This window comes from Tenrec ecaudatus, chromosome 2 (assembly GCF_050624435.1).
Source record: "Tenrec ecaudatus isolate mTenEca1 chromosome 2, mTenEca1.hap1, whole genome shotgun sequence".
Lineage (NCBI taxonomy): Eukaryota > Metazoa > Chordata > Mammalia > Afrosoricida > Tenrecidae > Tenrec > Tenrec ecaudatus.
Genome location: NC_134531.1, coordinates 127,409,944 through 127,434,313, shown reverse-complemented (window position 1 = coordinate 127,434,313; position 24,370 = coordinate 127,409,944). Strand labels below are relative to the sequence as shown.

Sequence of the window (24,370 nt, the reverse complement as noted above, 5' to 3'; positions counted from 1 at the left end):
TATGGATTGTGATGAGTTGTATGAGTCCCTAATAAAATGTTTAAAAAAACAACATTTTCAAAGTTTCTTAAAATGTTAAGTACTACCTACGGCACTTAACAGTACTAAAGAGTGAGTGAGTGAGTGAGTGAGTGAGTGAGACAGTGAGTGAGTGACACAGTGAGTGAGTGAGACAGTGAGTGAATGAGTGAGTGAGTGAGTGAGTGAGTGAGTGAGTGAGACAGTGAGTGAGACAGTGAGTGAGACAGTGAGTGAGTGAGTGAGTGAGTGAGTGATAAAGTGAGTGAGTGACACAGTGAGTGAGTGAGACAGTGAGTGAGTGAGTGAGTGAGTGAGACAGTGAGTGAGAGTGAGACAGTGAGACAGTGAGTGAGTGAGACAGCGAGACAGGAGTGAGTGAGGCAGTGAGTGAGTGAGACAGTGAGTGAGTGAGACAGTGAGTGAATGAATGAGTGAGTGAGTGAGTGAGTGAGTGAGTGAGTGAGTGAGTGAGACAGTGAGTGAGTGAGACAGTGAGGCAGTGAGTGAGTGAGACAGTGAGTGAGTGAGGGAGTGAGACAGTGAGTGAGTGAGTGAGTGAAACAGCGAGTCAGTGAGTGAGTGAGACAGTGAGTGAGTGAGTGAGTGAGTGAGACAGTGAGTGAGTGAGTGAGTGAAACAGCGAGTCAGTGAGTGAGTGAGACAGTGAGTGAGTGAGTGAGACAGTGAGTGAGTGAGTGAGACAGTGAGTGAGTGAGACAGTGAGTGAGTGAGTGAGACAGTGAGTGAGTGAGTGAGACAGCGAGTGAGTGAGTGAGACAGTGAGTGAGTGAGACAGTGAGTGAGTGAGTGAGTGAGTGTGTGTGTGTGTGTGTGTGTGTTAGGAGCCCTAGTAGCATAGTCGTTACAATTTAGGCTGTGATCCACAAGGTCAGCAGTTCGAAACAACCAGTCACTCTGTGATAAAGACAAGCTTTCTGCTCCTGTTACAGCCTCAGAAACTCACAGGGGCAGCTCCAACCTACCCTATCGGGTCACTGTGAGTTGGCATCGACTTGGTAGCACTGAGCTTGAGTTTTACATATCTTATGCCTAAACCTATTTCATCTATATCTCAAAGGATACAGTGACTCCAGCTGATAAAACAATTGTCTGTGCATATGCAGAAGAAAACATTTTACACAAATTTAAAGCACAAACACAAACAAATACACACCTAAAACGTTTAGTGAGGTTGTATACTATATGAGCATAACCAAAAATAGAAACCCAAATCCACTGTCATCCAGTCAGTTCCAACTCATAGTAACTCTGTGAGACACAGTAGCACTACACTGCGCCTCCGAGAATCCAGGGCTTTCATGCTAGAAGCGCGGAGTCTCATCATCCTACTGTGGAGGGAACGGGGCTCTAACCATTGACTGTGTTGTAAGAAGCTCAATGTATAACCCAATCTCCCACAGGAGCAAGCAGACATGAATTTCTGAATAATTAACTATTCATATCACAAAATAAATCTATCCTGTGGAAAACATATCACATAATATGATATGTATTTCCTAAATATGCACATTATATCCAAGTAAATTCTATTATTCAAATAAATTAACTTCTCTTCGGAGAGAAGTAGCTAAAACACCGTACTTTACTACCACTTAGACTGTTAGAGAAGTTGAATTTCCTAAACACACACTTGAATGTACTAAAACCATTAGGTTTACGAAAACCAAGGTATCTACATTACCAGAGAGAACTCAGGAAAACAGTGCCACTTAGAATAACCACGCAAAAAACTTGTGAATAATTAAGATTAAATCCAACCAGAGACACCAAAGGCCTGCACAATAACAACACAATTATGAAACATTGTGTTTTAAGAAATCAAATGGACCCACAAAAATGAAACAAATATCATGCTCATGGACAGTACTGTATAATATTGTGAAAATGTCAATACTACACGGATCAACATCACATAGAATGCAATCCTGATCAAGATTCCATTACCATTCTTTAAAGAATGACAGTTTAAAGAAACTAATAATCAACTGTATATGGAGAGAAAAAGACTCCAATTAGGCAAATTGCTCCTTAAGGAAATAAAAAGGGAGGTCTCACTCCTGAATCTCAAAGCCAGCTATGTAAGCAAAGCAGTCAAATACCCTGGAATTGGTTCAGTGATAGACATGAAAGACCAACAGAGCAGAATTGGGGACCCATAGGGAAAGACATGTACATGGATGCTGCACTTTGAGAAAGGACAGAAAACTATTAAATCAGGATGGCTCGCTTTAAAAACTACTGCTGGATATCCCTTTCCTGAAAAATGAACAGGGTATTTCTAATCTGCACTAAAACTTACTCAAGATGGATCAATAATCTATATGTAAAAATTGAAATTATGAAGGTTAAAGAAAATCTCTTAGCAAATTTTATAGTATAGACATATTCAAAAGTTCACAAGTATCAGAAGACAAAACAACCGAGACATCCTAAAAAAGACTTCAATGAGAAAGTAAAAAACCTCTGTTTTGAAAGAAGTATGTCTGGATGGTTGGGAATTTGGCTTGCATACTTCAGGCAGCAATCAGACTGACCAATCATTGTCAAGTAGAGGGTCAGTGAAAAAGATGAAACTCAATGAAATGGACTGACACAGTGGTTACAATAATGGGCTGAAGCATAGCAACAATCTGAGTTTGGCCAAAGTCTAAGCAGTGTTTCCTTATACAGGGCCACTAAACCTCAGAACTGACTCAATGACAAGTAACAACAACATAATTTTATGCCAAAAAATTTGTGAATCCACAATATAAACCTAATGGAAAATCTCTGAAGACACAAGTTACCTAAACCGGTATAGGACGAATAAAAAAATCTACTAAATACATTGAGTCCATAATTTAAAAGCTTCTCTCCAAGAAATTCTAGACCTAGCTGACTGGACTACTGAATTCTATTCAATAATTTAAACAAAGACAAAAAACACACCTTGACCAAAAGGAGAGGAAGGTGTGCCGCTCATTCTAGGAAGCCAGTGTTGCACTGACAGCAAAATAAGCCAAAGTTAGTTTAAGGAAAGAAAGCTAGAGACCAGCGTGGCTCGGCAGGGAGGGAAACGTCCTTTACGAAATACTAGCAAGTGAATTCCAGGACCAAGGAGGAATTTGTCCAAGAATAAAAGGTTAGCTTAACATTTTAGAATCAAGCAATGTGATTCATCACATATGAACACTAATCATCTTAAGGCAGATAAACCACTTAACAAAACTGCAAGCAACTCAGGGATGGATGGTATGGAGTTCATTCTAATAAAGTGCATTTGGTAAATTCTCACAGATAGATGGCATCATACAATGACAAATCACTGAATACCTTCCACCTGTGACTGGGAGCAAGATGCTCCTACTCGCACTTCTTCTGTTTAACGGTGCAACGAAGCAAGAAAGAGAAGCAAAGGCAATGTCTAAAATGAATGAAGAAATGTTACTTCAAGAAACACTAGCAATCTGTTACCAATGTTAAAATTCAAGTGGCCGGGTGACAAGGAGAATTCTGCAAAATCTCTATCTGCCACCATGACTTTTACAACATTCCAGTACTTAGAAACTCTGGAGAGATTGGCATGATATTAACCAAGATGATTTCATTTTACATAATGAAACATGTCAAATATATTAAGTAAATGGAAATGATTCAATATTTTCTGAATGATTAATAAACATTTCAGAATCATGAATTTATAAGACGCTAGAACAGAAAAGGCATTTTTATATGATTTTCAATTCTACACTGTACTAAGCTTTAAGTTTTGGTATACTATCAAAAGAATATTCCTAATTCAAAAGTTGATTAGGCACGGTTGACATGGTAGGAGTTAACACCTTGCTGTTATGACCATAAATTGGTAGTTTTGAAGGAATATTGCCCAAGTCCTTACAAGAGTCATCAGAAACCTGCATAATATGATGGTCAAGCTACAGTATGCATCTGAGAGGTACTCAGGCTGGATTTATTAAATAAATGGCACCCCATCTATGCTGAAAAATGCAATACATTCTTGAGCAATCTTTGCAGATAAGTGTGACACATTTTTACTATTTATTGCTTATAATTCTCAACTAGTTTTGTTTGCATTACTATAACAAATATACATTACTTTTAAAATAAAATAACTTCAACAAATTATTAAATTTACAAATACAAAGATATTAAAAACAAAAGCCAGGCAACTAAGAAAGATGAATAAAAGATGAATTATACTGCTTTATATTTTTCAAACTTTTCAAAGAAATATACCCTATGTTTACAACAAGGTAGGGAAAAAAAGCACAATTTAAAATCCTTCTGGGATCACAAAGAAACACTTGAATTGAAGAAAGGTAGATTTATTGGTTAGTAGATCGATTTACTTATTCCACCTAACAACTATAATTGAGGCAGGCTAGTGGTACAGTAGGTGCCCTGGTGACAGAGTGGTTACACTTTGGATTGTGAGTCACAAGGTCAGCAGTTCAAAACCACCAGCTGCTCCTTGAGAAAAAGACAGGGCTTTCTACTCCCGTAAAGCGTTACAGTCTTGGAAACTCCGGAAAGAGTTCTACCCTGGTCTACGCACTCACTGAGTTGGCATCAACTTGACGGCTGTGTTTTGGGGTGGTAGAATGGGTTAAACATTGGGCTGTTGACTGGCAAATCAACTGTTTGGGTCCCCCTGTGGCTTTGTGTGAAGTAGTCTGCTTCTATAAAGTTCACAACCTCTGAACACCTACTGAGCAATTCTACTCTGGCCTAGAGGGTCTCTGGGTCAAAATCAACCCAACAACACTGGCTTTGAATTACGTTTTTGTTTTTGGTTTAATAATTATAATTGAACAACTACTTCTCAAACTAATGTTCAAAGTAACATAGCCTAATCCGTACTATTATCAACATTAACTTCATTAGGAAGCTCCTATTTGCCTAAGCACTTTAAAGCTTTAGTCTCTACACTCGCTTTCCCATGCAACTTGTCACCTTCTGTTTGCCCCAACTTTCACGTTTCTTCTCTTCAAACTATCCACAATAAGCATGACTCAAACTGTATAATACTCAAACTGAAATTCTCACAGGTAACGAATGGAAAAAAAGCATGTAAACAATCAGCTTATGCTACACTTTAATATTAGGAGCTCATTATTTGAAGAAGAATTACTATATACCTGACATGAAACATCCTTAACATAGCACAGTGAAAGATCAGGCAAGGAAATATTCCAATTTTATCCAAAATATATTTTTATTACATGGTCACAAAACGTCTTCAATTAGGTACCTTGATCACATCCGACATGGCTAAAAATATTTAAATGGCACTGTTTCATTGAGCAAATTGATGCTTCATATCCAATTTTAATGAGATCTATACTTTATCATTCAAGATGGTTTTACACAAAGTGTGACTCATTAGATAATTGATGATTAAAAATAGGTGGTTTAACTGTAAATAATGCTTTGATATGCACATGATTTTATGAGTTAATGGATACAGTAACTTATTAGCTATAAGTATTTCAACAAATTTCATGCTCCTGAAGTATGTAATCAAAAGTTATTTTTTTAAAAGAAGGTACATTATATAAAGACCAAACTAGAATTTCATTTCCCAGAACAAGTCCAGGCAGTTTTCTAACACAAAGCAAACACATTCAATTGTTAAGAGTCAAGAAAAGCTGCAACTATCAAATTCTGTGGGTCTATAGGGGAGGGGAGGGCGTCCTACGCAAAACAAAGTCACCAAAGCACCTTAAGTACTGTAAGGCAAAGCCACAAGGAAGGGTGTGTTTTGTTTGTTGTTTTTCTTCTTTGGGGGAGGGGGTAGGAGAAGAGATGAAGGAAGTTAAGAAAAGAAAAGGCAAGACAGAAGAGTGAGGTTCGGGGATAATTATAAAACGGAAGCCAAAGACAGCATTAAATTACTAGCTGTGTCTACAGATCAAAGTATGCTGCTGTTTTTTAGTACAATTCAATTCACAGGCAAAGGCAAGTTTTTGCATGCATTTGTCCTTAAACCCAGAAAACTTACAAGTACAAACTTAAACCCTCTGCCTCACCCTCTCAGTTCCAACTACTTTGGAATTATTTTTGATTACGACTAGTATAAAAAGACTTGCATCAGGAATTTATGAAAGTTAGTTCTAAAAAAAAGTTAGTCCTGATAATGACTAAAATACCACATTTTCAGAAATGCCCATTCGCATCTCCAATTTTTAAGACAAGTCTTTTATTCTTACAGAAAATTTAACAACAAGTAAAATATAAAATTCACATATCATTTGAATATACAATCTCACCCCACTCACTTTTGCAAAATGAATGTCACTTAATACTTCATTTTCTATTTCAGTATTCCTTTTAGGTTGCTTTTAACTCATAAAAGTGCACACAGCAAGAAAGGCTAACACTCTGAAGACTGGTTAGCAGTTTGTGTTAGAATCTGCCTTTAAAGACCTTAACGTACTTCTAGTGCTTAAAGGTATGATTAAGACATATGTTATCTTTATTTTTCACTATATTTCAGTCCAGAATTGTTCAAAGTACAAATTACCAGACACAATTTTGCTAGAAGTCCGAGGACTGTCTGTACAAGATATAAATATGCACTATAAAAAATTTACAATGATAAATGCATTAATACAAAATTAAAACTTATTGACTACTCATTTAGAAGTTATGTTCTTAGGGAGCAAAGTATAAAACCAAATACATATTAAAAAAATCAACAACCTCACTGACTAGAATGCAAATGTCTGCTTATAAGAAAAACATGAAAAGGTATTTTATTCAAATCTGCAAAAACAAAATACCTTAGATGTCCAAATTCACTGCTACAGAGTCGATTCAGACCAATAGTGATACCACAGGAGAGTAGAGCAGTCTGTGTGAGTCTCGGAGACTGCAGCTGCCTAAATACATAAGCAGAAAGCCCTGTCTTTTCCCCTCAAAGGCTAGTTTCAACCTACTGACCTTGAGATGAGTAGCACAATGCATAAGCCACTATACTACCAGAGCTCCTTCTAAAATATCTCTACTTGGTAAAAATCTGTACAAATAAAATCAATACAGGCTAAACCCCAAAACCATTGGGATAACCCCAAGTATACAGGATGCCCGAGAATGCACATCTTTAGATGAGCAAAAAGTTCATCTTTCTCCCACAGAGTGCTGGTGGGTTTGAACCGCAGACAGAATGGGCAGAAGCAAAAAGGTCGAGCTATAAAAAGTGTGAATGTAAAGGAAATAAAAACATACAACAGAATATTTTTCCATTAGCTTTCCCAATTAGCTCAAAATATCCCCTTTCACTTATATTTAGAGTGTAATGGAAAAATGCACTATCCTCTTAGCACTACAGTAGCAGATTATCACAAAACTGGTGGCTTGAAACAAAAGCAATATATCCTTTCATAAATTCTCGAGGCCAAAGTCGAAAACACCTCTCACTGGGTCCACACTCCCTCTGGAGACTCTATGGGAAAATATGTTCTGGGTCTTTTCCAGCCTCCTGTGCCTACCATCACTGATTGGTTGATGGCTGCATCCCTTCACTTCTGCCTGCAAGATATATTGTCTTTTCCTTTCTGTGTGCCTATTAGCTCCTTCTGACTCTCTCTTATAAAGAAAAATACTAGCAGTTGAATTTTGAATCTACTCAATAAAGCAGAATAATTTCTGTATATTAACATATTTTACTTAATCGTATCCACAAAGTCTTTGCCATAACACTACCATTTACAGGTTCCAGGGATTAGGATACAGGCAACTTCTTGTTTGGAGAGGGTGTGGGACAGGAGGGGATGTTCAGGCAATCACAGTCTAATAAACCAGTTCAATAGCTATAATATTGCCAGAAAAGCTAAAATATGGAATCTTATCACCTTGATTTTTCAAAATATCTCTACTTGCATTAGCACTGACCTAAATAAGATGCTCCAAAATATTATATTTAAATTAAAAGAAAAAATGTCTAATACCCAAAGTCCTCAAAAGTGATTCTTCTTAACATAATAACATATCAAAAGTAGTATTCCTTGAAGCTAAAGAGGTCTTACCATGACAATCTATTTTATTCCAAATTTTAAAAGTAAATATAAGATCTCACCACCAGATCCTAATTGCTTGTAGAATCTGTATTCCAAATGTAGCTGTGGTGCTCTGGATTTCATAGGTTCCTAGTTTAAACAAAAAAGAAAATATTTAAATTACTGAAAAGCTACCAAAAAAAAAGTTTTTTTAAAAAAAGAAAAACCACACAGACCTAATTTCAAATGTTATTAAAAACCTTAGTGTCAAATTTCTAGGCTATACTATTCCACTTGGCATCTTTGTCTAAGATAGAGCTATATAAAAATCATTTTTACTTTTAAGATAAAATAAGCTGATGCCATAAACACACACACACACACACACACGGCTAAGTGGCTCCCCTGTCTTTAAGACAATGACCTCATGAAGAATATACTGCAAGCATTCGTGACCTGGCGTGGCAGTCCTTATCCCATTTTGCCCATACCCAGAAAGTCTCTTCTAAACTGCATATTTCTGATGTAAATATCAAGACAGAGAAGAGAAACAAAACTTTGGGAGATGTGAAACCTTTCAAAGTAGTAACAATGCCTTTAATGATATTTTAATTATGGTAGGTTCCCCAGTTTTGTTAGCTGCATATAAACCTCCAACCACCTACAGAACATTCCATCATCCCTTCCTCAGAGGTAGCTACCTTTGGATAAGTTTTGCCAATTTCTGAGTTTCACATTAATGATATTATACAGTATATGTTTTATGTACATGCATCTGGCTTTTTTCATTCAACATCCATGCATGCTGTTGCCCTAGTTTATTACTATTATTTCACTGAATTATATTCATACATTCATTCACAATAACTACATGTGAATATACACAATTATTTGTTTTCCTATTGGAAATATGTGGATTTCCAAGCTATTGTCATTATAAACAAAGTTGCTAAAAATATTCTTGTCCACGTCTTATTGTGAGCATGATCATTCCTATCAGGTAAATATCTAGTTGTGAGGAACTGCAACGCAGTATAGTTCTTAAGTAATTGTCAGTTTTCCAAGTGGTTGTATAGTTTTGCCTTCACAAGTTTCAATTGCTCCATATCCTCATTTTTCAATGGAGTGGTATTACAATTAAAAGTCAACATTCATTTATAAAAAAGAATAATATCTTTTTATGAATCAATGTTGGGAATTTTCTCAGTTGTGGCATTACTCATTTTGAAAAGAGAGCATTATTGAAATGCAGAGATTTAAATATAAGTTAAAAATAAAAAAGAATGCTATTAGAATGTTTTAGCTTATTTATGAAGCATAAACAATTCCCAAAATTGGGATAGCTGCTTACTTTTTTTCCCCCGCAGATACTACTTAACTGCATCTATAGAACTGTTTAGTTAGAAAAATCACAGAAAGTATCACCCATTGGAATGGCAGGGAAGGACGTTTCAATGAAATGGCTGGTTTGGATTGCCTCTGACTATAGATAAAGATTTAAAAAAAAGAGAGAGAGATGATCTATCTGTAGCTACCTTTCCTGTTCCTATGATCTAGCAAAACTAAACAATCTGATACAAATTAGTATATATATATATACATATATATATATACTACACACACACAAAGAAATGTGCGTAAAATCAGCAAGGGGCGCGAGCAGCTGTGAGATTGAGATAAATCCTGAATTAAATGTTAAATGATATATATTTTATTGTGTCGGGTCTAGATAGGCACTTAATCAAATATTTATAATTACTGTTGTTTTTTTCAGTCATTTTATTGGGAGCTCGTACAACTCTTATCACAATCTATATCTACATCCATGTATCAAGCACATTTGTACATCTGTTGCCATCATCATTCTCAAAACATTTTCTTTCTACTTGAGCCCTTGGTATCAGCTCATTTTTTAAAATCATTTTATTAGGGGCTTATACAACTCCTATCACAATCCATACATACATCAAGTGTGTAAAGCACATTTGTACATTCATTTCCCTCATCATTCTCAAAACTTTTGCTCTCCACCCAAGCCCCTGGCATCAGGTCCTCATTTTTCCCCTCCATCCCCACTCCCCACTCCCTCATGAACCCTTGATAATTTATAAATTATTATTTTGTCCTATCTTGCTCTGTCCCACATCTCCCTTCTCCCACTTTTCTGTTGTATGTCTCCAGGGAGGAGGTCACATGTAGATCCTTGAAATAGGTTCCCCCTTTCCAACCCACCCTCCCTCTAGCCTCCCAGTATCGCCACTCTCACCACTAGTCCTGAGGGGATCATCCACCCTGGATTCCCTGTGTTTCCAGTTCCCATCTGCACCAGTGTACACCCTCTGGTCTAGCCAGACTTGCATAATAGAATTTGGATCATGATAGTGGGGTTGCGGGGGGAGCATTTAGGAACTAGAGGAGTGTACTATGTGCCAGTTGTGTTCGAATTTTAGAAATAAGAAACCAAGGTTCACGGGGTGGGATAAAGTCCTTGATGCGCCATAAAGAGGAGCAGTGGCAGAACTAGCACCAGCACTTGAGCCAAGTTTATCTGACTGTGACACCATATTCTGTGAGGCATCCCACCCTCCACCACTCAGCTGAGGACTCTAAAGAGGTAGGTTACTCCCACAAGGAAAGAGGGACCAGACTTCAACCCGGTACTCTAAGATGTGAATGCAACATACCGGCATGAAGCAGGGAACCAGTAGAGATGTCTGAGGGGCCAGCCCCACCCCAAGTACGTGGACAGCGGTCCCTCCCCCCAGAAGAATTTACTTCAGAGGACAGCACTGAAACTACAGCTCAGAGAGAGGGACATGTCTGATCAGAGCACAGGGGTGCAAATGAAGGGGGAGGAAGAGAGAGTGGAACATATCCTGGCCCACCATGCCTGGAGGATGATATCCCTGCTCAGAGCAGCCAATGCACAGAGAGAATCATAGGGCTGGACCCACTATGAGACACAACACCCCTAACTGACCCATAGCCCTACAATGTGCAACACTGGGGACACTGGGAATTGCACTTGATCTGATCCCACCACACCGAGGCAAACACTAAGGGCGTGAAAAAGAACACCAAGAGTAGCAGAGCAAGGAAGTCCCAAAGGAATACCAAAAATAGACTTTGGGGCCAGGGTGTGACACCCCATGAACTCGAGTGGAAAACACTCCTAAAGGTCAACAGACCTTAAACTATTCACCAGCTTTTCTTTTTGTTTTGTTTTTTGTCATTGATTTTTGTTGTTGTTGTTGTCTTTCCTTTTCTTTTGCTGCTTGTCTTGTTTTTGCTCTGTCTTGTTTTTGTGCATATTATTATCTCTGCAGATCTATCTAGAAAAGATAGGATAGATAAACAATCTGGAGGAGAAAACAATAGGACCAACGGTTCAGGGGGGACATGGGAGAGGGGGAGGTGGGGGGAAAGAAAGTGGTGTTAACCAACCCAAGAGCAAGGGAACAACAAGTGATCCAAAATCAGTGGTTAGGAGGGTGTAAGAGGTCTGGTAGGGCTTGATCAATGGAAATGTTAACCAAGAGGAATTACTGAAACCCAAATGAAGGCTGAGCATGATAGTGGGACAAGAGGAAAGTAAAGGGAAATAGAAGAAAGAACTAGGAGGCAAAGGGCATTTATAGAAGTCTAAATACAGGCATGTATATATGTAAATATATTTATATATGATGATGGGGAAATATATCTATGTGCATATATTTATAGGTTTAGTATTAAGGTAGCAGATGGACATTGGGCCTCTACTCAAGTACTCCCTCAATGCAAGAACATTTCTTCTATTAAACCGGCATTCCATGATGCTCGCTTTCCCAACATGATTGCTGAAGACAACGCAACTGTGGTGAAGAAAGCTGATGGAGCCCGGCTATCAAAAGATATTGCATCTGGGGTCTTAAAAGTCTTGATGGTAAACAAGTGGCCCTCTAGCTGAGAAGCAACAAAGTCCACGTGGAAGAACCACACCAGCCTGTGTGATCACAAGGTGTAGAAGGGATCAGGTATCAGGCATCAAAGAACAAAAAAATCATCATTGTGTGCTCACCATACCAATCCGATTGCTGAAGAATACGATTATTATGCGCACTTTTCTCTGATTTTAAACCACTCTATTCATTATTTTGTCCTGTTAGAACAACTGTCTCTTTGTCTATGCACAGGTTCCACATAAGCACAATGAAATGTTCTCTAATCTCCACACTTCTTCACATTATTCATCATATGTTATGATCCACACAGTCTAGTGTCTGCACAGTCCACTGTGCAAAGCAAATTAACACTAGTAAACATCTTCCTGGTAATCTCTGCTTTCAGTCAAGAAAGCAGCTGACATGAGCAATATCCCTTGTTCCATGTCCTCTCCTGAAATTCATTTGAATTTCTTTTACATGTCAGAAAAGCAAAGCATCTTAGGGACCACTGTGGACCACCTTTGAATAAGGACAAATGTCTGGTATGGCAGTTCAGAGAGTGAACAAGTACTACCAGGGAATTCTGGTTCCTAGTAATGTTACATTGGATTATTCATTAGTCATATCAATCATTCCCTGAAAAGTTTCCAAAGAGAAAGGATGTTTTAAAATAAATAAATAAAGTAATTTTAAAACACTGAAAATCTAAAATGACATTTGTTATGGTAGTTTAGGATTTTATGCCAATTTGTATGAAAGTCTAGGGGTGGAGTCCAACCTTTCAATCAGGTCACAGCCTGATGATGCCTCTTAGGAAGGAAGTGTGACCTCCAACCATCACCACCACCCCCCCATCCTCTCTGCCCCTTTACCTTCTTGCTTGCTGGGACTCTGTGAGGCCTGACCTATAAGATCCCTGACATTTTTCCACCAACCTTGCATCCACGCTGCACCCACTGGCCTGTAATATCCCTGCATCCACCCTCACCTGTCTGCATCATGAGCCTGAAGCTATGTGAGTCTGAAGAAGACTATGTCTAGCATTGGAACCATGGACTAACGTTGGAGTGGGCTAGGATGCCTTCTTGATACAAGATTTTATCTTGATATAAAGTTCTTTCTTATACATATGAGTGTCACTGGTTTTATTTCTCTAGACAACCCAACCTAACATCCAGCTATGTTACCTGATACTTTTAGACACTTAACAACAAAACCTCTGAGGAGCCCTGGTGGTGCAGTGGTTAGGTGTAGCGCTGCGATCCACATGGGCCACAGTTTGAAACCACCAGCAATCCCGAAGGGGAAAGACTGGCCTTTCCATTCCTGTAGACAGTCGCAGTCTTGGAACTCACAGGGGGGTCACTATGAGTTAGTGCTGAATCAGTAACTGACGGAGAGTAAGTCTGGAGAAGATAGACAATGTGCTAGAGCGTCACAGCTCCACTTAGGCTTCCAGAACAAGCGGGATGAGCACACCTCAACTTAAATCCCAAGGCGATCCATCACAGGAGGCGGACATTATAAGAAACAGTCTTCACTGTTAAATCCCAAGGCGATCCATCACAGGAGGCCGACATTATAAGAAACAGTCTTCACTGCCTAAAGGTCCCGGTGGCACAGTGATTAAAGAGCCCAGCTACTAAACAACGATTGGGCATTCGTGTCCACCAGCTGCTCCACAAGAGGAAGACGTGGTAATGAGTGTGTATAAAGACTGACAGCCTCGATACTCCATAAACCCTGTCCTATAGGGGCAATATGAGTCAGAATCCACTCAACAGCTCCAGGTTTACTTTGTTCTTCATATTAAGTTGAAATACCAAAGGGTTAGCTCCTCAAGGTAACCTGGCTTCCTTTCCTTGGCCTCAAATGACTAAAGAGAAAAGGCTTCCTGGCATTCAACAGTGCAAGAAAAAGAAAAATACAAAAAGAATTATTCCTTACAGCTGTGCTTAAGATTTCTGTGGTTAGTACCCTCAAGCAAAAGCACATTCTCTCTAGAAAAAGGCACATCTATCACAAGCCTCGGGAAATCCCCACAACGCTTTCTTCAAAGGAAACGACCTGTCAGCAGTAAAACTAGCCAAGGGTACATGCGCGTCCACGTACACACATGCCAGACACACTGAGGTAAAGTAACAGAAGCAACAGACAGATTAGGTATTGAAAGTAAATAACAAATGTAAAGCTACTTGCAGAGAATAGGAAACAGTCACAGGTTAACAGGAAAGCGGAAGTAGAACCAACAGGAAAACATAACAAGGTAATAAAATTCAAATAAAACGAAAAGTCCAGGAGTTAAAATAATCAAAACTTAAATAATCAGTTTGCAAAACATTAACACAACAGAAGAGAAAATTTGGGAGCTGAAAGAAGAAAAATGTGTGTGTGTGTGTGTGTGTAGAGAGAGAAAGGCTTTCAGTGTTGTATAGATTCCTAATCAATATTTTTTTCTTCTTTCATGATGCATTCTGAATGTGTGCATATGTATGTGTATATACATATGTGTTCATATATATACACATAATCTATATGTATATATACATATACAGAATGCATGAGCAAAAATTCTAAAATATGGATGATTTTATAATATACATATACATATATACACATTCGTCCTATATATACATATACACAGAAAGAATGCATCATGAAAGAAGAGAAAAACAGTGAGGTCTAACATAGGTACATTTAATGAATCTAGGGAGGAGAGAAAATGTGCAAAGGGAATAAGTAAAGTGATAATAAGTAATAATTCAATGACAAATGAAGGAGAACAAATCACAGATTCAAGAGGAAGGTGGATTTCAAACAAGCTATCAAGAGAGAAATGTAGTTAGCCATGTTACTGTAAAACTACGACCAACTGCAAAGACTTCTGACAAGAGACTGTAAAACTAATTAGAAGGGTCATGAGTCATTACCTACTTGCTATAAAGTTGGTTTCAACTTATGGTGACCTCATGTGTGACAAAAAGGCACTGTGTTTCCTAGGGGTTTACTTCCTTGTTTAAAAGAACACTTTTTCCAAGAGCTCAAGTAGAAAGCAAATGTTTTGAGAATACTGATGGCAGCAAATGGATGGATTTTGATAAGAGTTGGACAAGTTCCCCAATAAAATGATTTTTTTAAAAAAAGAACACTTTTATAGAAAGAAAGAAAGAAAACACTTTTTATTGTGAATTGGGTAAAGGTTCATAGAGCGGGCCATTAGTTTTGCAATCAGCAATGCATACACACTTTATTTCATCTCATGGACTGCAATCCCTTCAATGTGACATCACTTTTCACACTTCCTCCCTAGGTGTCCTGTTTCCATTCCTCCTCCTTTCCTAACCCTTCCTTCACAGCTTGGTCCTTGGGTAGATGTTGCCTTCTCTTATCTCACGTGACTGACAATTCTAACGCATAGGTTTCACTAGCATTATCCATAGTGTTTGTGAAGGCTGATTTTTAAGACGTAGCATGCCAAACCCTTTCTTCTAAGGAAAGGAAAGTGCATGAACTTGGCATGTGCTAACTGCTGGTTAGCAGCCAAGCGTATCAGCCATCTGTCTTCCCCAGGAACCCACGAGTCTTCTAAAATCTGTTGCTCTCCTAGGAGGATTCAGTTCCACCCCCACTCTAATGGCTATCAATAATTTTTTTAATTTAAAAAATAGAGATGTTGATAAGAATGTGAAAAAAATTGGGGGAACCTTTATCCCTTGCTGGATGGAATGTAAAAGAGTCATTGTGGAGAACAGTTTTAAGCAGAATTACTGTATGACCCTGCAATCCCAATACAAGGGATATACCCCAAAGTGAAAGGACAGCAATGGAAATGTACACAGTAATGCTCACTAAACACCCTTAGCCACAGCCAAAGGGTGGAAACAGACTAAATACCAATCAACAAATGAATGGATAAATAAATTATGGCGCATACATGCAATGAAATAGAGAAATGGAAAGGAGAAATTAAATCCTGACATATGCCACAAAAAGATAAGCCTTGAACATCATATACTGGATGACATAAATCAGTCACAAAAGGTCAAATATGATTCCAGTTATACAAAATAGACAAATGGATAGAGGAAAAAGAAGTTACCAGAAGTGAGGAAAAGAAAAGGAGGAGTCATTTCTTAGGAAGCGTTGTTTCTGTTCATGGTGGTGGAAATCATTTGGGAAAGGACAGGAGTAACTGGATGAGCATAATCATTATCAATGAATTATACATATTGAAATTGTTGAACTGGCATGTGTTTTGCCACCCCCCCCCCTCTCTCTCTCTCTCTCTCTATATATATATATATAGATATATAGATATATAGATATATCCCCCAAATTTTTCAAATCCAATTAAAACAATTATAACCATAAGGATTAGTACATGAGAAAACAATTCATCTTAGTGCGTAAAAGGTAAAATAGTACAGATGTTAAGAGCACACACTAGATCATACTGGACACAATAGAAACTAAATTACATTGGCTTCAAAATCTGACTTTACTACTTACTAACTGGGTGACTTTCAGAAAATTACATAAACTTTCTGTATTTTAGTTTCCTAATCTGTAAAACCTAGGAATTAACTGTACTTATGACAGTACCTTCCACCTAAAAAGCCATTGTTGACTCCATCTTATAATGACCATATAGGACAGAGTAGAAATTCCATAGGCTATATTGCCTTTGCCTCGTCAGTTAACATTCTAAAAGGGCATAACCTTAAGATATAAAAAAGATGCTCACACAATCACAAGTAAAAATAGTCTTATCATTTATTCCATCACTACTACTGCCTAGGTAAAACGGAAACTCAGATCTAACTTGTTGAGTCAGTCTGAATTAACTCATGTACTTTAGTAGCAGTAAAATTTTATTGTGCCATCATATAACAAAAGTCACCCTACTTCATTACACAATTTTGTTTATTCATGGACAACAGATTATGATATAATAAACAATAAACAATGATGTTAGGGAGGTCAAATTAACAAAATATCCTAAAACAAACGGCTTAACCTATGTAACATCATTAAATAAATGTACAAATCTTTAAAATAAATAACAAAACTTGAAGTACTCACTGAAGTGCACTCTCTGAATAACTTGTTAAAAAACATCAGGTTTATTTGTCCCAAAATATAAATATTAAACCATACTAAAGGTACAGAAACATAATACTTTTAAGTGATTATTTTTCTGGGAGGTTTAGAATAAAATATTGTGTTGATTTTTTTTTTAAACACAACAGATACAAGCAAAAACATTTAGGAAAATGACAGGCTAGGTACTGAACTATGTGCAACACAATTTACTGTAAAATGTTTCTGACCTCCCAACACTACTATGCTTTAATCTTAAAATGCTACATTTCAATATGTGCAAAAAATATTCCCAGTGCCTCCACAGGAAAAATGATGACATTTACACTGCAATGAAAAGGACAACGCAGGACAAAGGAGGAGGCAGGTGGGCAAAAAGAAGGAGGAAAATTATTAAAAGAATGATGTGATATGGCACAACGATAAACTTTAAAACGTGGCTGAAGGCTTAAAAGTGCCACAATAAATGTTTACTAAGGCAAATGGAATGGACAAAGTAAACAAGTCCCAACACTTAAAATAATAAGGCCCAAGAGTACCAATAATTACAGAAGAGAGCAAGATATGGTCGGCCTAGAGCAGCGGTTCTTACCTCGACGCAATGGTTTATTGGCCTAAATACCACTCACATGCAAAACATGCTTCACATGTAGACTAGAGGCTGCTACGTTACTGAGTTGTCCCACTTCGATGCAGTGGAGAAGAGGGGAAGTTACCACACTTCTGTTCAGTGTTCACGATTTCCATCCCCAATGTTCACCATTCCCATCTCTAAGTCCCATACAATAGTCTACACCACTAGGGTCGAGAACATTCCAAAGAAATGTGTGTCAGCAGTGCTCATTCAAATATTGCCCTGTCCCTGCAGCCTGGGCCTTCCAATCATAACTCACACAAACGAACTGTCCCAGTTCTGATTCCATGCTCACAAAAGAGCCTTAGAGTTTTCATATGACTTTCCATGTAGATTGTTTATAGAAAGAAAATGTCTTGTGGGTTCTGATTTGAATATTTGATACTAAAATCCTACTGTGCATCTTATTTGAGTGAAACAAATATCATTTGTTACAGTAAAACTTGGTATGTTAAAAGGAAAGAATTAAATATCAAGTAGTGCAGTTTTTGTCTAATAAGTTTTTGTCTGCCTCTTCTTTTTTTTAAATCATTTTGTTAGGGGCTCATACAACTCCTATCACAATCCATACATACATCAGTTGTATAAAGCACATTTATACATTCATTGTCATCATTCTCAAAACATTTGCTCTCTGCCTGAGCCCCTAGCATCAGCTCCTCATTTTCCCCCCATCCTCCCTCCCCGTTGCCCCCTCCCTCATGAACCCTTGATAATTTACAAATTATTATTTTGTCATATCTTGCCCTATCCGACATCTCCCTTCACCCACTTCCCTGTTGTCTGTCCCCCAGGGAGGAGATCACATGTAGATCCTTGTAATCGGTTCCCCCTTTCCAACCCACCCTTCCTCCACCCTCCCAGTAATGGCCACTCACACCACTGGTCCAGAAGGGATCATCCGCCCTGGATTCCCTTTGTTTCCAGTTTCTATCTGTACCAGTGTACATCCTCTGGTCTAGCCAGATTTGTAAGGAAGAATAGGGATCATGATAGTGGGGGAGGAGGAAACATTTAGGAACTAGAGGAAAGTTGGATGTTTCATCTTTGCTACATCGCACCCTGATTGGCTCGTCCCCTCCCCAAGACCCTTCTGTAAGGGGATGTCCAGTGGCCAACAAATGGGCTTTGGGCTACCTGCCTCTTCTTTCAATAGTTTAACTTAAGAAATATCTAATACTAATTATCTCACATCGTGTGAACAGAACAAAACAATACTGGTGTAAAATCAGGAAAAGTGTATGTCAGGTTTATATCCTCTCACCATACTCATTCAATCTGTATGTTGAGCAAATAATCAGAGAAGCTGGATTACATGAAGAAGAATGTGGCATCAAGATTGGAGGAAAGCTTATTAACCACCTCCCACATGCAGAAGACACAACTTTGTTGGCTTAAAGTGAGCAGGACATGAGGTGCATGCTGATGGAGGACTGCAGCCTTCAGTAGAGAATACAACTCAATGTCAAGAAAAGCACAATCCTCATAACTGGGTCAATAGGTAACATCATGAAAAAAAAGAGAGAAAAGGCTGAAGTCAAGCATTTCATCTTGCTTGAATCTACAAACAATACTCAAGGAAGCAGCAGTCAAGAGGCCAAACGACCCATTGCCGTGTCTAAATCTGCTGCACTCTTTGAAGTGTTGAAAAGCCAAGATGTTAATGAGGACTTAGGTATAAATTGGCCCAAGCCCTGGTATTTTCAAAAGCCTCATATGCCTGTGAAATTGGACACTGAATAAGGTAGACCAAAGAAGAATTGCTGCTTTTGAATTATGGTGTGGGTGAAGAAAACTGAGATTGTCAAAAGAACAAACACGCCTGTCTTAGAAGTAGTCAGAATGCTTCTTAGAGGCAAAGCTGGCAGGACTTTCTTTCCTGTACTTGGGACATGTTGTCAGGAGAGACCAGTCTCTGGAAAAGGACAGCATGCTTGGTAGAAGGGCAAGGAACGAGAGGAAAGCCCTGGATGAGACGGACTGCCACCGTGATGGCAACACGGGCTCAGACAGATGAATAACGTGATGTTGCCACACAACCGGCATGGATTTGTTCTGTTGTACTTCAGGTCGCTATTTGTAGAAACCGACTCAATGGCACCTAATGACAACAATAATCTCACATTGTCCTGATAACTGGTTACATTGAAAAGGATGCCATTGAAAAAGGCAGGCAGACTTGGGGGAACACAACTCTATTTAAACTCAAAAAAAAAACTGGCTGGCAGAGCAGATAGATAAACTGTGCCAGATGAAAGTTATGTAATTTCCAGATCCAAACTTCCAAGAGAGACCTCTCTTACAGCTGTACATATAAGACGTTAGAATAGTCCCATGGGAGTCTGTTTCCTCTGCTACTCCCAACCACATCATGCATTTATAAACTGCTCAAAGTTAAGCAATAACCAGCTTTATCAAGACAGTATTTTATTCTCTTTGAATAAAATATCAAATGAAAAATAAGGTGTTGGAAGCTACCTAAAAAAGATATTTTCAAAGAATGTAAGTATGCTTGTGTTTAGTCCAAATATTTAGATCAGAGAGAGAATCTTACTTTCTACTTTTTAGTTAATTAAAAATGCCACTATGCTGGCTTTCCTAAATGTAAAATGGTTCCAAAATTTTTTTTAATTCTTTATATAATGCTACCAAGGTAAAGGAATCGGGTTGTCATTTACTTTAAGGATGTGCTAGTAATAGCTTAACCACAAAAGATTAGCTTTCATTTCTTTTGAAATAAACATCCTGTCTATAAGTGACATTAAACCAAAAGTCAATTAAAATATAAAATAATAACTATGACAGCAGCAAGACAATAACCAATGAAAAGTAAGAAACATGAACTTACCAGCTTAATCGCCACATATTCGTTTGTATATAAATTTTTCCCTTGAAAAAGAAAAAAGAATGTCAGATTCTGCCAGTAATTATTTCCAAAGATACAGTATGTAAAACTATACTGTCAACAAACAAAAAAAAAATACAAGTAAATTTAAAAGCACTGGGTTTACTTTCAGCAATTTAGCAAAAAATTTGATAACTAATATTAAAATTATAATCAACATTTGATAGTTTAGCATTTCACCTAGAATCAAAATAAACACTAGTCTACTTTCAGAAGGGGAAATATTCTGATTTAGGGGTATATTGTATACAAGTTAGAAACAAAATTAAAGATATGCTAAGTTAAATTTCAAAACAAGAACGCAAATACAAGCAAAAAAATACAACACTTCTCCCCACACACGTCATCTTAAATCCTTCATTAGTAGAGCCCTATTCAATTTGGTGTAGGTATCAAGTATCTAGAAGGAACCCTAAAACACTTTAAGGTGAATTTTTTTAAGTACTACTCAATTTTAATTTTGATAAGCTACGTAAGTACTTAGAATAAAAAGGGGATTATTAATGGCTCATCAAGAGGAAATAAAGGTCAAAATATTTTTAAAGAGATACACTGTAAAACAGAAAAATATTCTTCAACCCAATAAATAGAACCATTTTAGCATAAAAATAAAAGGTACACATATTAAGAATAAAGATTTAACTACATATTTTAAATTTCAAGCCCAAACCAAACCCAATGCAATCGAATCTGTTCCAACTGATAGCGACTCAAAGGGCAGAACAGAGCAACTACATATGGTTTCCGAAGAGCAGAAAGTCTCATCCTTGTCACACGGAATGGCTAGTGGGTTTGAACTCTAACTTTTTAAAGGGCAGCCTACTGCCCAATGTTTAATCCACCAGACCACTAGGGATCCTTTAATGGTCAATCAATATGTGGGGGAAATCTACAATCTATGAGAGTAAGACTAAAAAAGTTGACTCCGACTTATAAGAGACCTTATAGGACAAGGTAGAGGTTTGGCGAGAGGTTTCCAAAACTATAATTCTTTGCAAGAGTAGAAAGCATCATTTTTCTCCCACAGAGTGTCTGGTGCTTATACAGTCTTGTGGTTAGCAACCGAAAGCTAATTTTATACGCAGCAGGATGGCACTGCCAGGAATCCTGTTCAGAATTACTCGTGGCTGAATCCTATTCATGATTATTCACAAGTGATTCCTATCAGAATCTTCCACTACCTTCTTACCAGAACCAAAGAGGAAAAGGTCATTTGGTGGGAGGAATTACAAACTTTGGCTATAAGAGCCACATTAAATAATTCACTGCCTCTGAATAACCCACCATGCCACTAGAGCTCCTAAAAACAATAGCTTCACATTTTCCTACTCTTACTTAAATTAGAAACATTCACTAAACAAAACTATCAAAATGTCAAGTTCTTTTCCTCGACAGAGGCTCCACCTAGTTTGTATACTCTGGAAGGTGGCGTATCCATCTCTCTAACCTTTCCCTCATGAACTCCACACTCTTCTATTTACACCATGTCAAAACAGCAGTTTGGGCATCCCTTGGGGACTCATACATACATGTCCGCTTTAAATGGTCTTTGAGTTTGAGGGACAAGGTCAGGGATGGAGGGTGGACATGGTAAGGTTTTCCACTGAAAGATTTTCAGTCATTGTTACACTCAAAGAATGAGCAGTTATAGACATTGTTGTGATAGGGAGAAATAATTCCTCAGCTTAAATTTTCTGGCCTTTTTTTCACTCAATTTTCTAATTTCTCAAAAATTCTTCATACCCCATAATCATTCTGTGGCCTTCAAGTAAATCTATCATAATGACACTTTTGAAATTTTAAAAGACATTTGCCATAAACTTCTATGTTGCGTGTTGTACTATGAGTGTAACTGATAAAGCAAATCCCTTTGGAAAACCACTTGCTTTGATTGGGTCTTGCTCTCTGAATCACATTGGTAAATTCAGTATATGTCCCTGGTTACCATTCATTCCATAAATTTGTCTTCATTAACTTGGATCTTGCTTATGAGCCTGATGAAAAGGTCAACTTTTTAAACTACTGAATACACTCGAATATAAGCTGGCCCGAGTATAAGCCGAGGCACCTAATTACTACCTAGGAAACCAGAAAAACTGACTGACTCGAGTATAAGCCGAGGCACCTAATTACTACCTAGGAAACCAGAAAAACTGACTGACTCGAGTATAAGCCGAGGCACCTAATTACTACCTAGGAAACCAGAAAAACTGACTGACTCGAGTATAAGCCGAGGCACCTAATTACTACCTAGGAAACCAGAAAAACTGACTGACTCGAGTATAAGCCGAGGCACCTAATTACTACCTAGGAAACCAGAAAAACTGACTGACTCGAGTATAAGCCGAGGGTGGAAAATGTAGAAGCTATTGGTGAGTTTCAATAATCAAAACAAATGAAAATAAAAGTACTAAAAACTAAGACATCAGTGGGGTAATGTATTTAAATATTTATTTTAAATACATAAATAAAAGGACAAGTCATTTAACATTAGTAAACCAGCACAGTAAGTGGAAAATAGGTTCAACAAAAACAATAAGGTATCAACAATGATACCTTAAGAGTACTATTCCCTGAGCTCAATCAGCAACCAAGCTAAAATGTAAAGAGTTAAAATCCTTCAAAACTGGATTCCTCATCATCATCCGTATCCCAATGCAGAGCTTCAGCTGGTGTGAGGTCATCATAGACGCTGTCCTCACTGAGATCGCAGTCATCACCATCACTGCTGTCATTTTCATACAAAGCGCAGTCTTCACTGTCATCCATAGCATTACTAATACTACATTTCTGGAAGGCACGTCGCCCCATGTCTTCTGGAATGTCTTCCCATGCATCTCGAACCCACTTTGCTCTTAACTCTGTCAGGCTTCATGAGATTTCCACCTTTTATTAGGCAAGCTTGACCAGATGACATCCACTCATACCACTGACCCGTGTGCTGAAAAACTCGGCTTATTCACGAGTATATACGGTAGTTGATCTTCAAATAACACTTTTGGCACCCATTGAGACAAAAGCATGCTGAAGTCAAGATGTCTGATTAAAACTGAAAATGCCAAGCCATGTAGAATTCCAACTACAGTAGCTGTCACATAAATAATTCTACAGTTTCCTGTCAGGTCTTTAGCGTCAGTTTCTTCACTTTTCAAACTTACAAGTCTTCCCTCCCCTTGACTCAGCGGGAGGTCTCCCTGACTTTCCTTAAAATTGTTGATCCATATACACAATGCAATTATATGTGCAGCAGCATTCCTGTAAACCTGTTGCAAAGTTTCAATGATTTAGGAAAATGTTTGTTTTGATAACAATTTGGTATTAATCCTGACCTCAAAATCATTTTTTCCATAGCACAAAAAAACATTCATTTTTAAAGCTATCCTAACGAGACTGATCAGAGAAATGTTTAAATACATTGTTTGCAATCAACTTGAGCAAATGTGAACTAGAACCCTAGTAGCAATCAAGTGTCAAACCATAATAGAGATTTATTATAAATTGATGCATAAAAAATTCAAATGAATTACCACAATCTTTACCATTAACAAAATGAAAACGACCTTAATTAGAAAATCCCACTGAGTATTACAGTCTATTGCACAAGGCTATAGAGAATTTTTGTATCAATACACATATGAAAATAATTTTACATAAAAACAAGTACATTTACAAGCATTTTTGAAAAAACATAGAGCAACTTTTGATTTCTGAATATCCAAGTTTTTTTCAATAAACACATATTACTATCATAATAACCTAAGAGAGCAAC

At 37.7% G+C, this 24,370-nt stretch overlaps 1 protein-coding gene across 9 annotated transcripts in view; it reads right to left on the bottom strand.

Annotated features, from left to right (window-relative positions):
• The window catches only part of CSNK1G3 (casein kinase 1 gamma 3), a 148,477-nt gene that overhangs the window by 73,073 nt on the left and 51,034 nt on the right, over nucleotides 1–24,370 (bottom strand). For all 9 annotated transcript variants that reach the window (XM_075541456.1, XM_075541455.1, XM_075541454.1 and 6 more), the window contains exons 3-4: nucleotides 20,545–20,585; nucleotides 8,120–8,189 (exon numbers count right to left, since the gene is read on the bottom strand). In XM_075541456.1, the coding sequence (XP_075397571.1) occupies nucleotides 8,120–8,189; nucleotides 20,545–20,585 (111 nt within the window). The remainder of the gene's footprint in view (nucleotides 1–8,119; nucleotides 8,190–20,544; nucleotides 20,586–24,370) is intronic.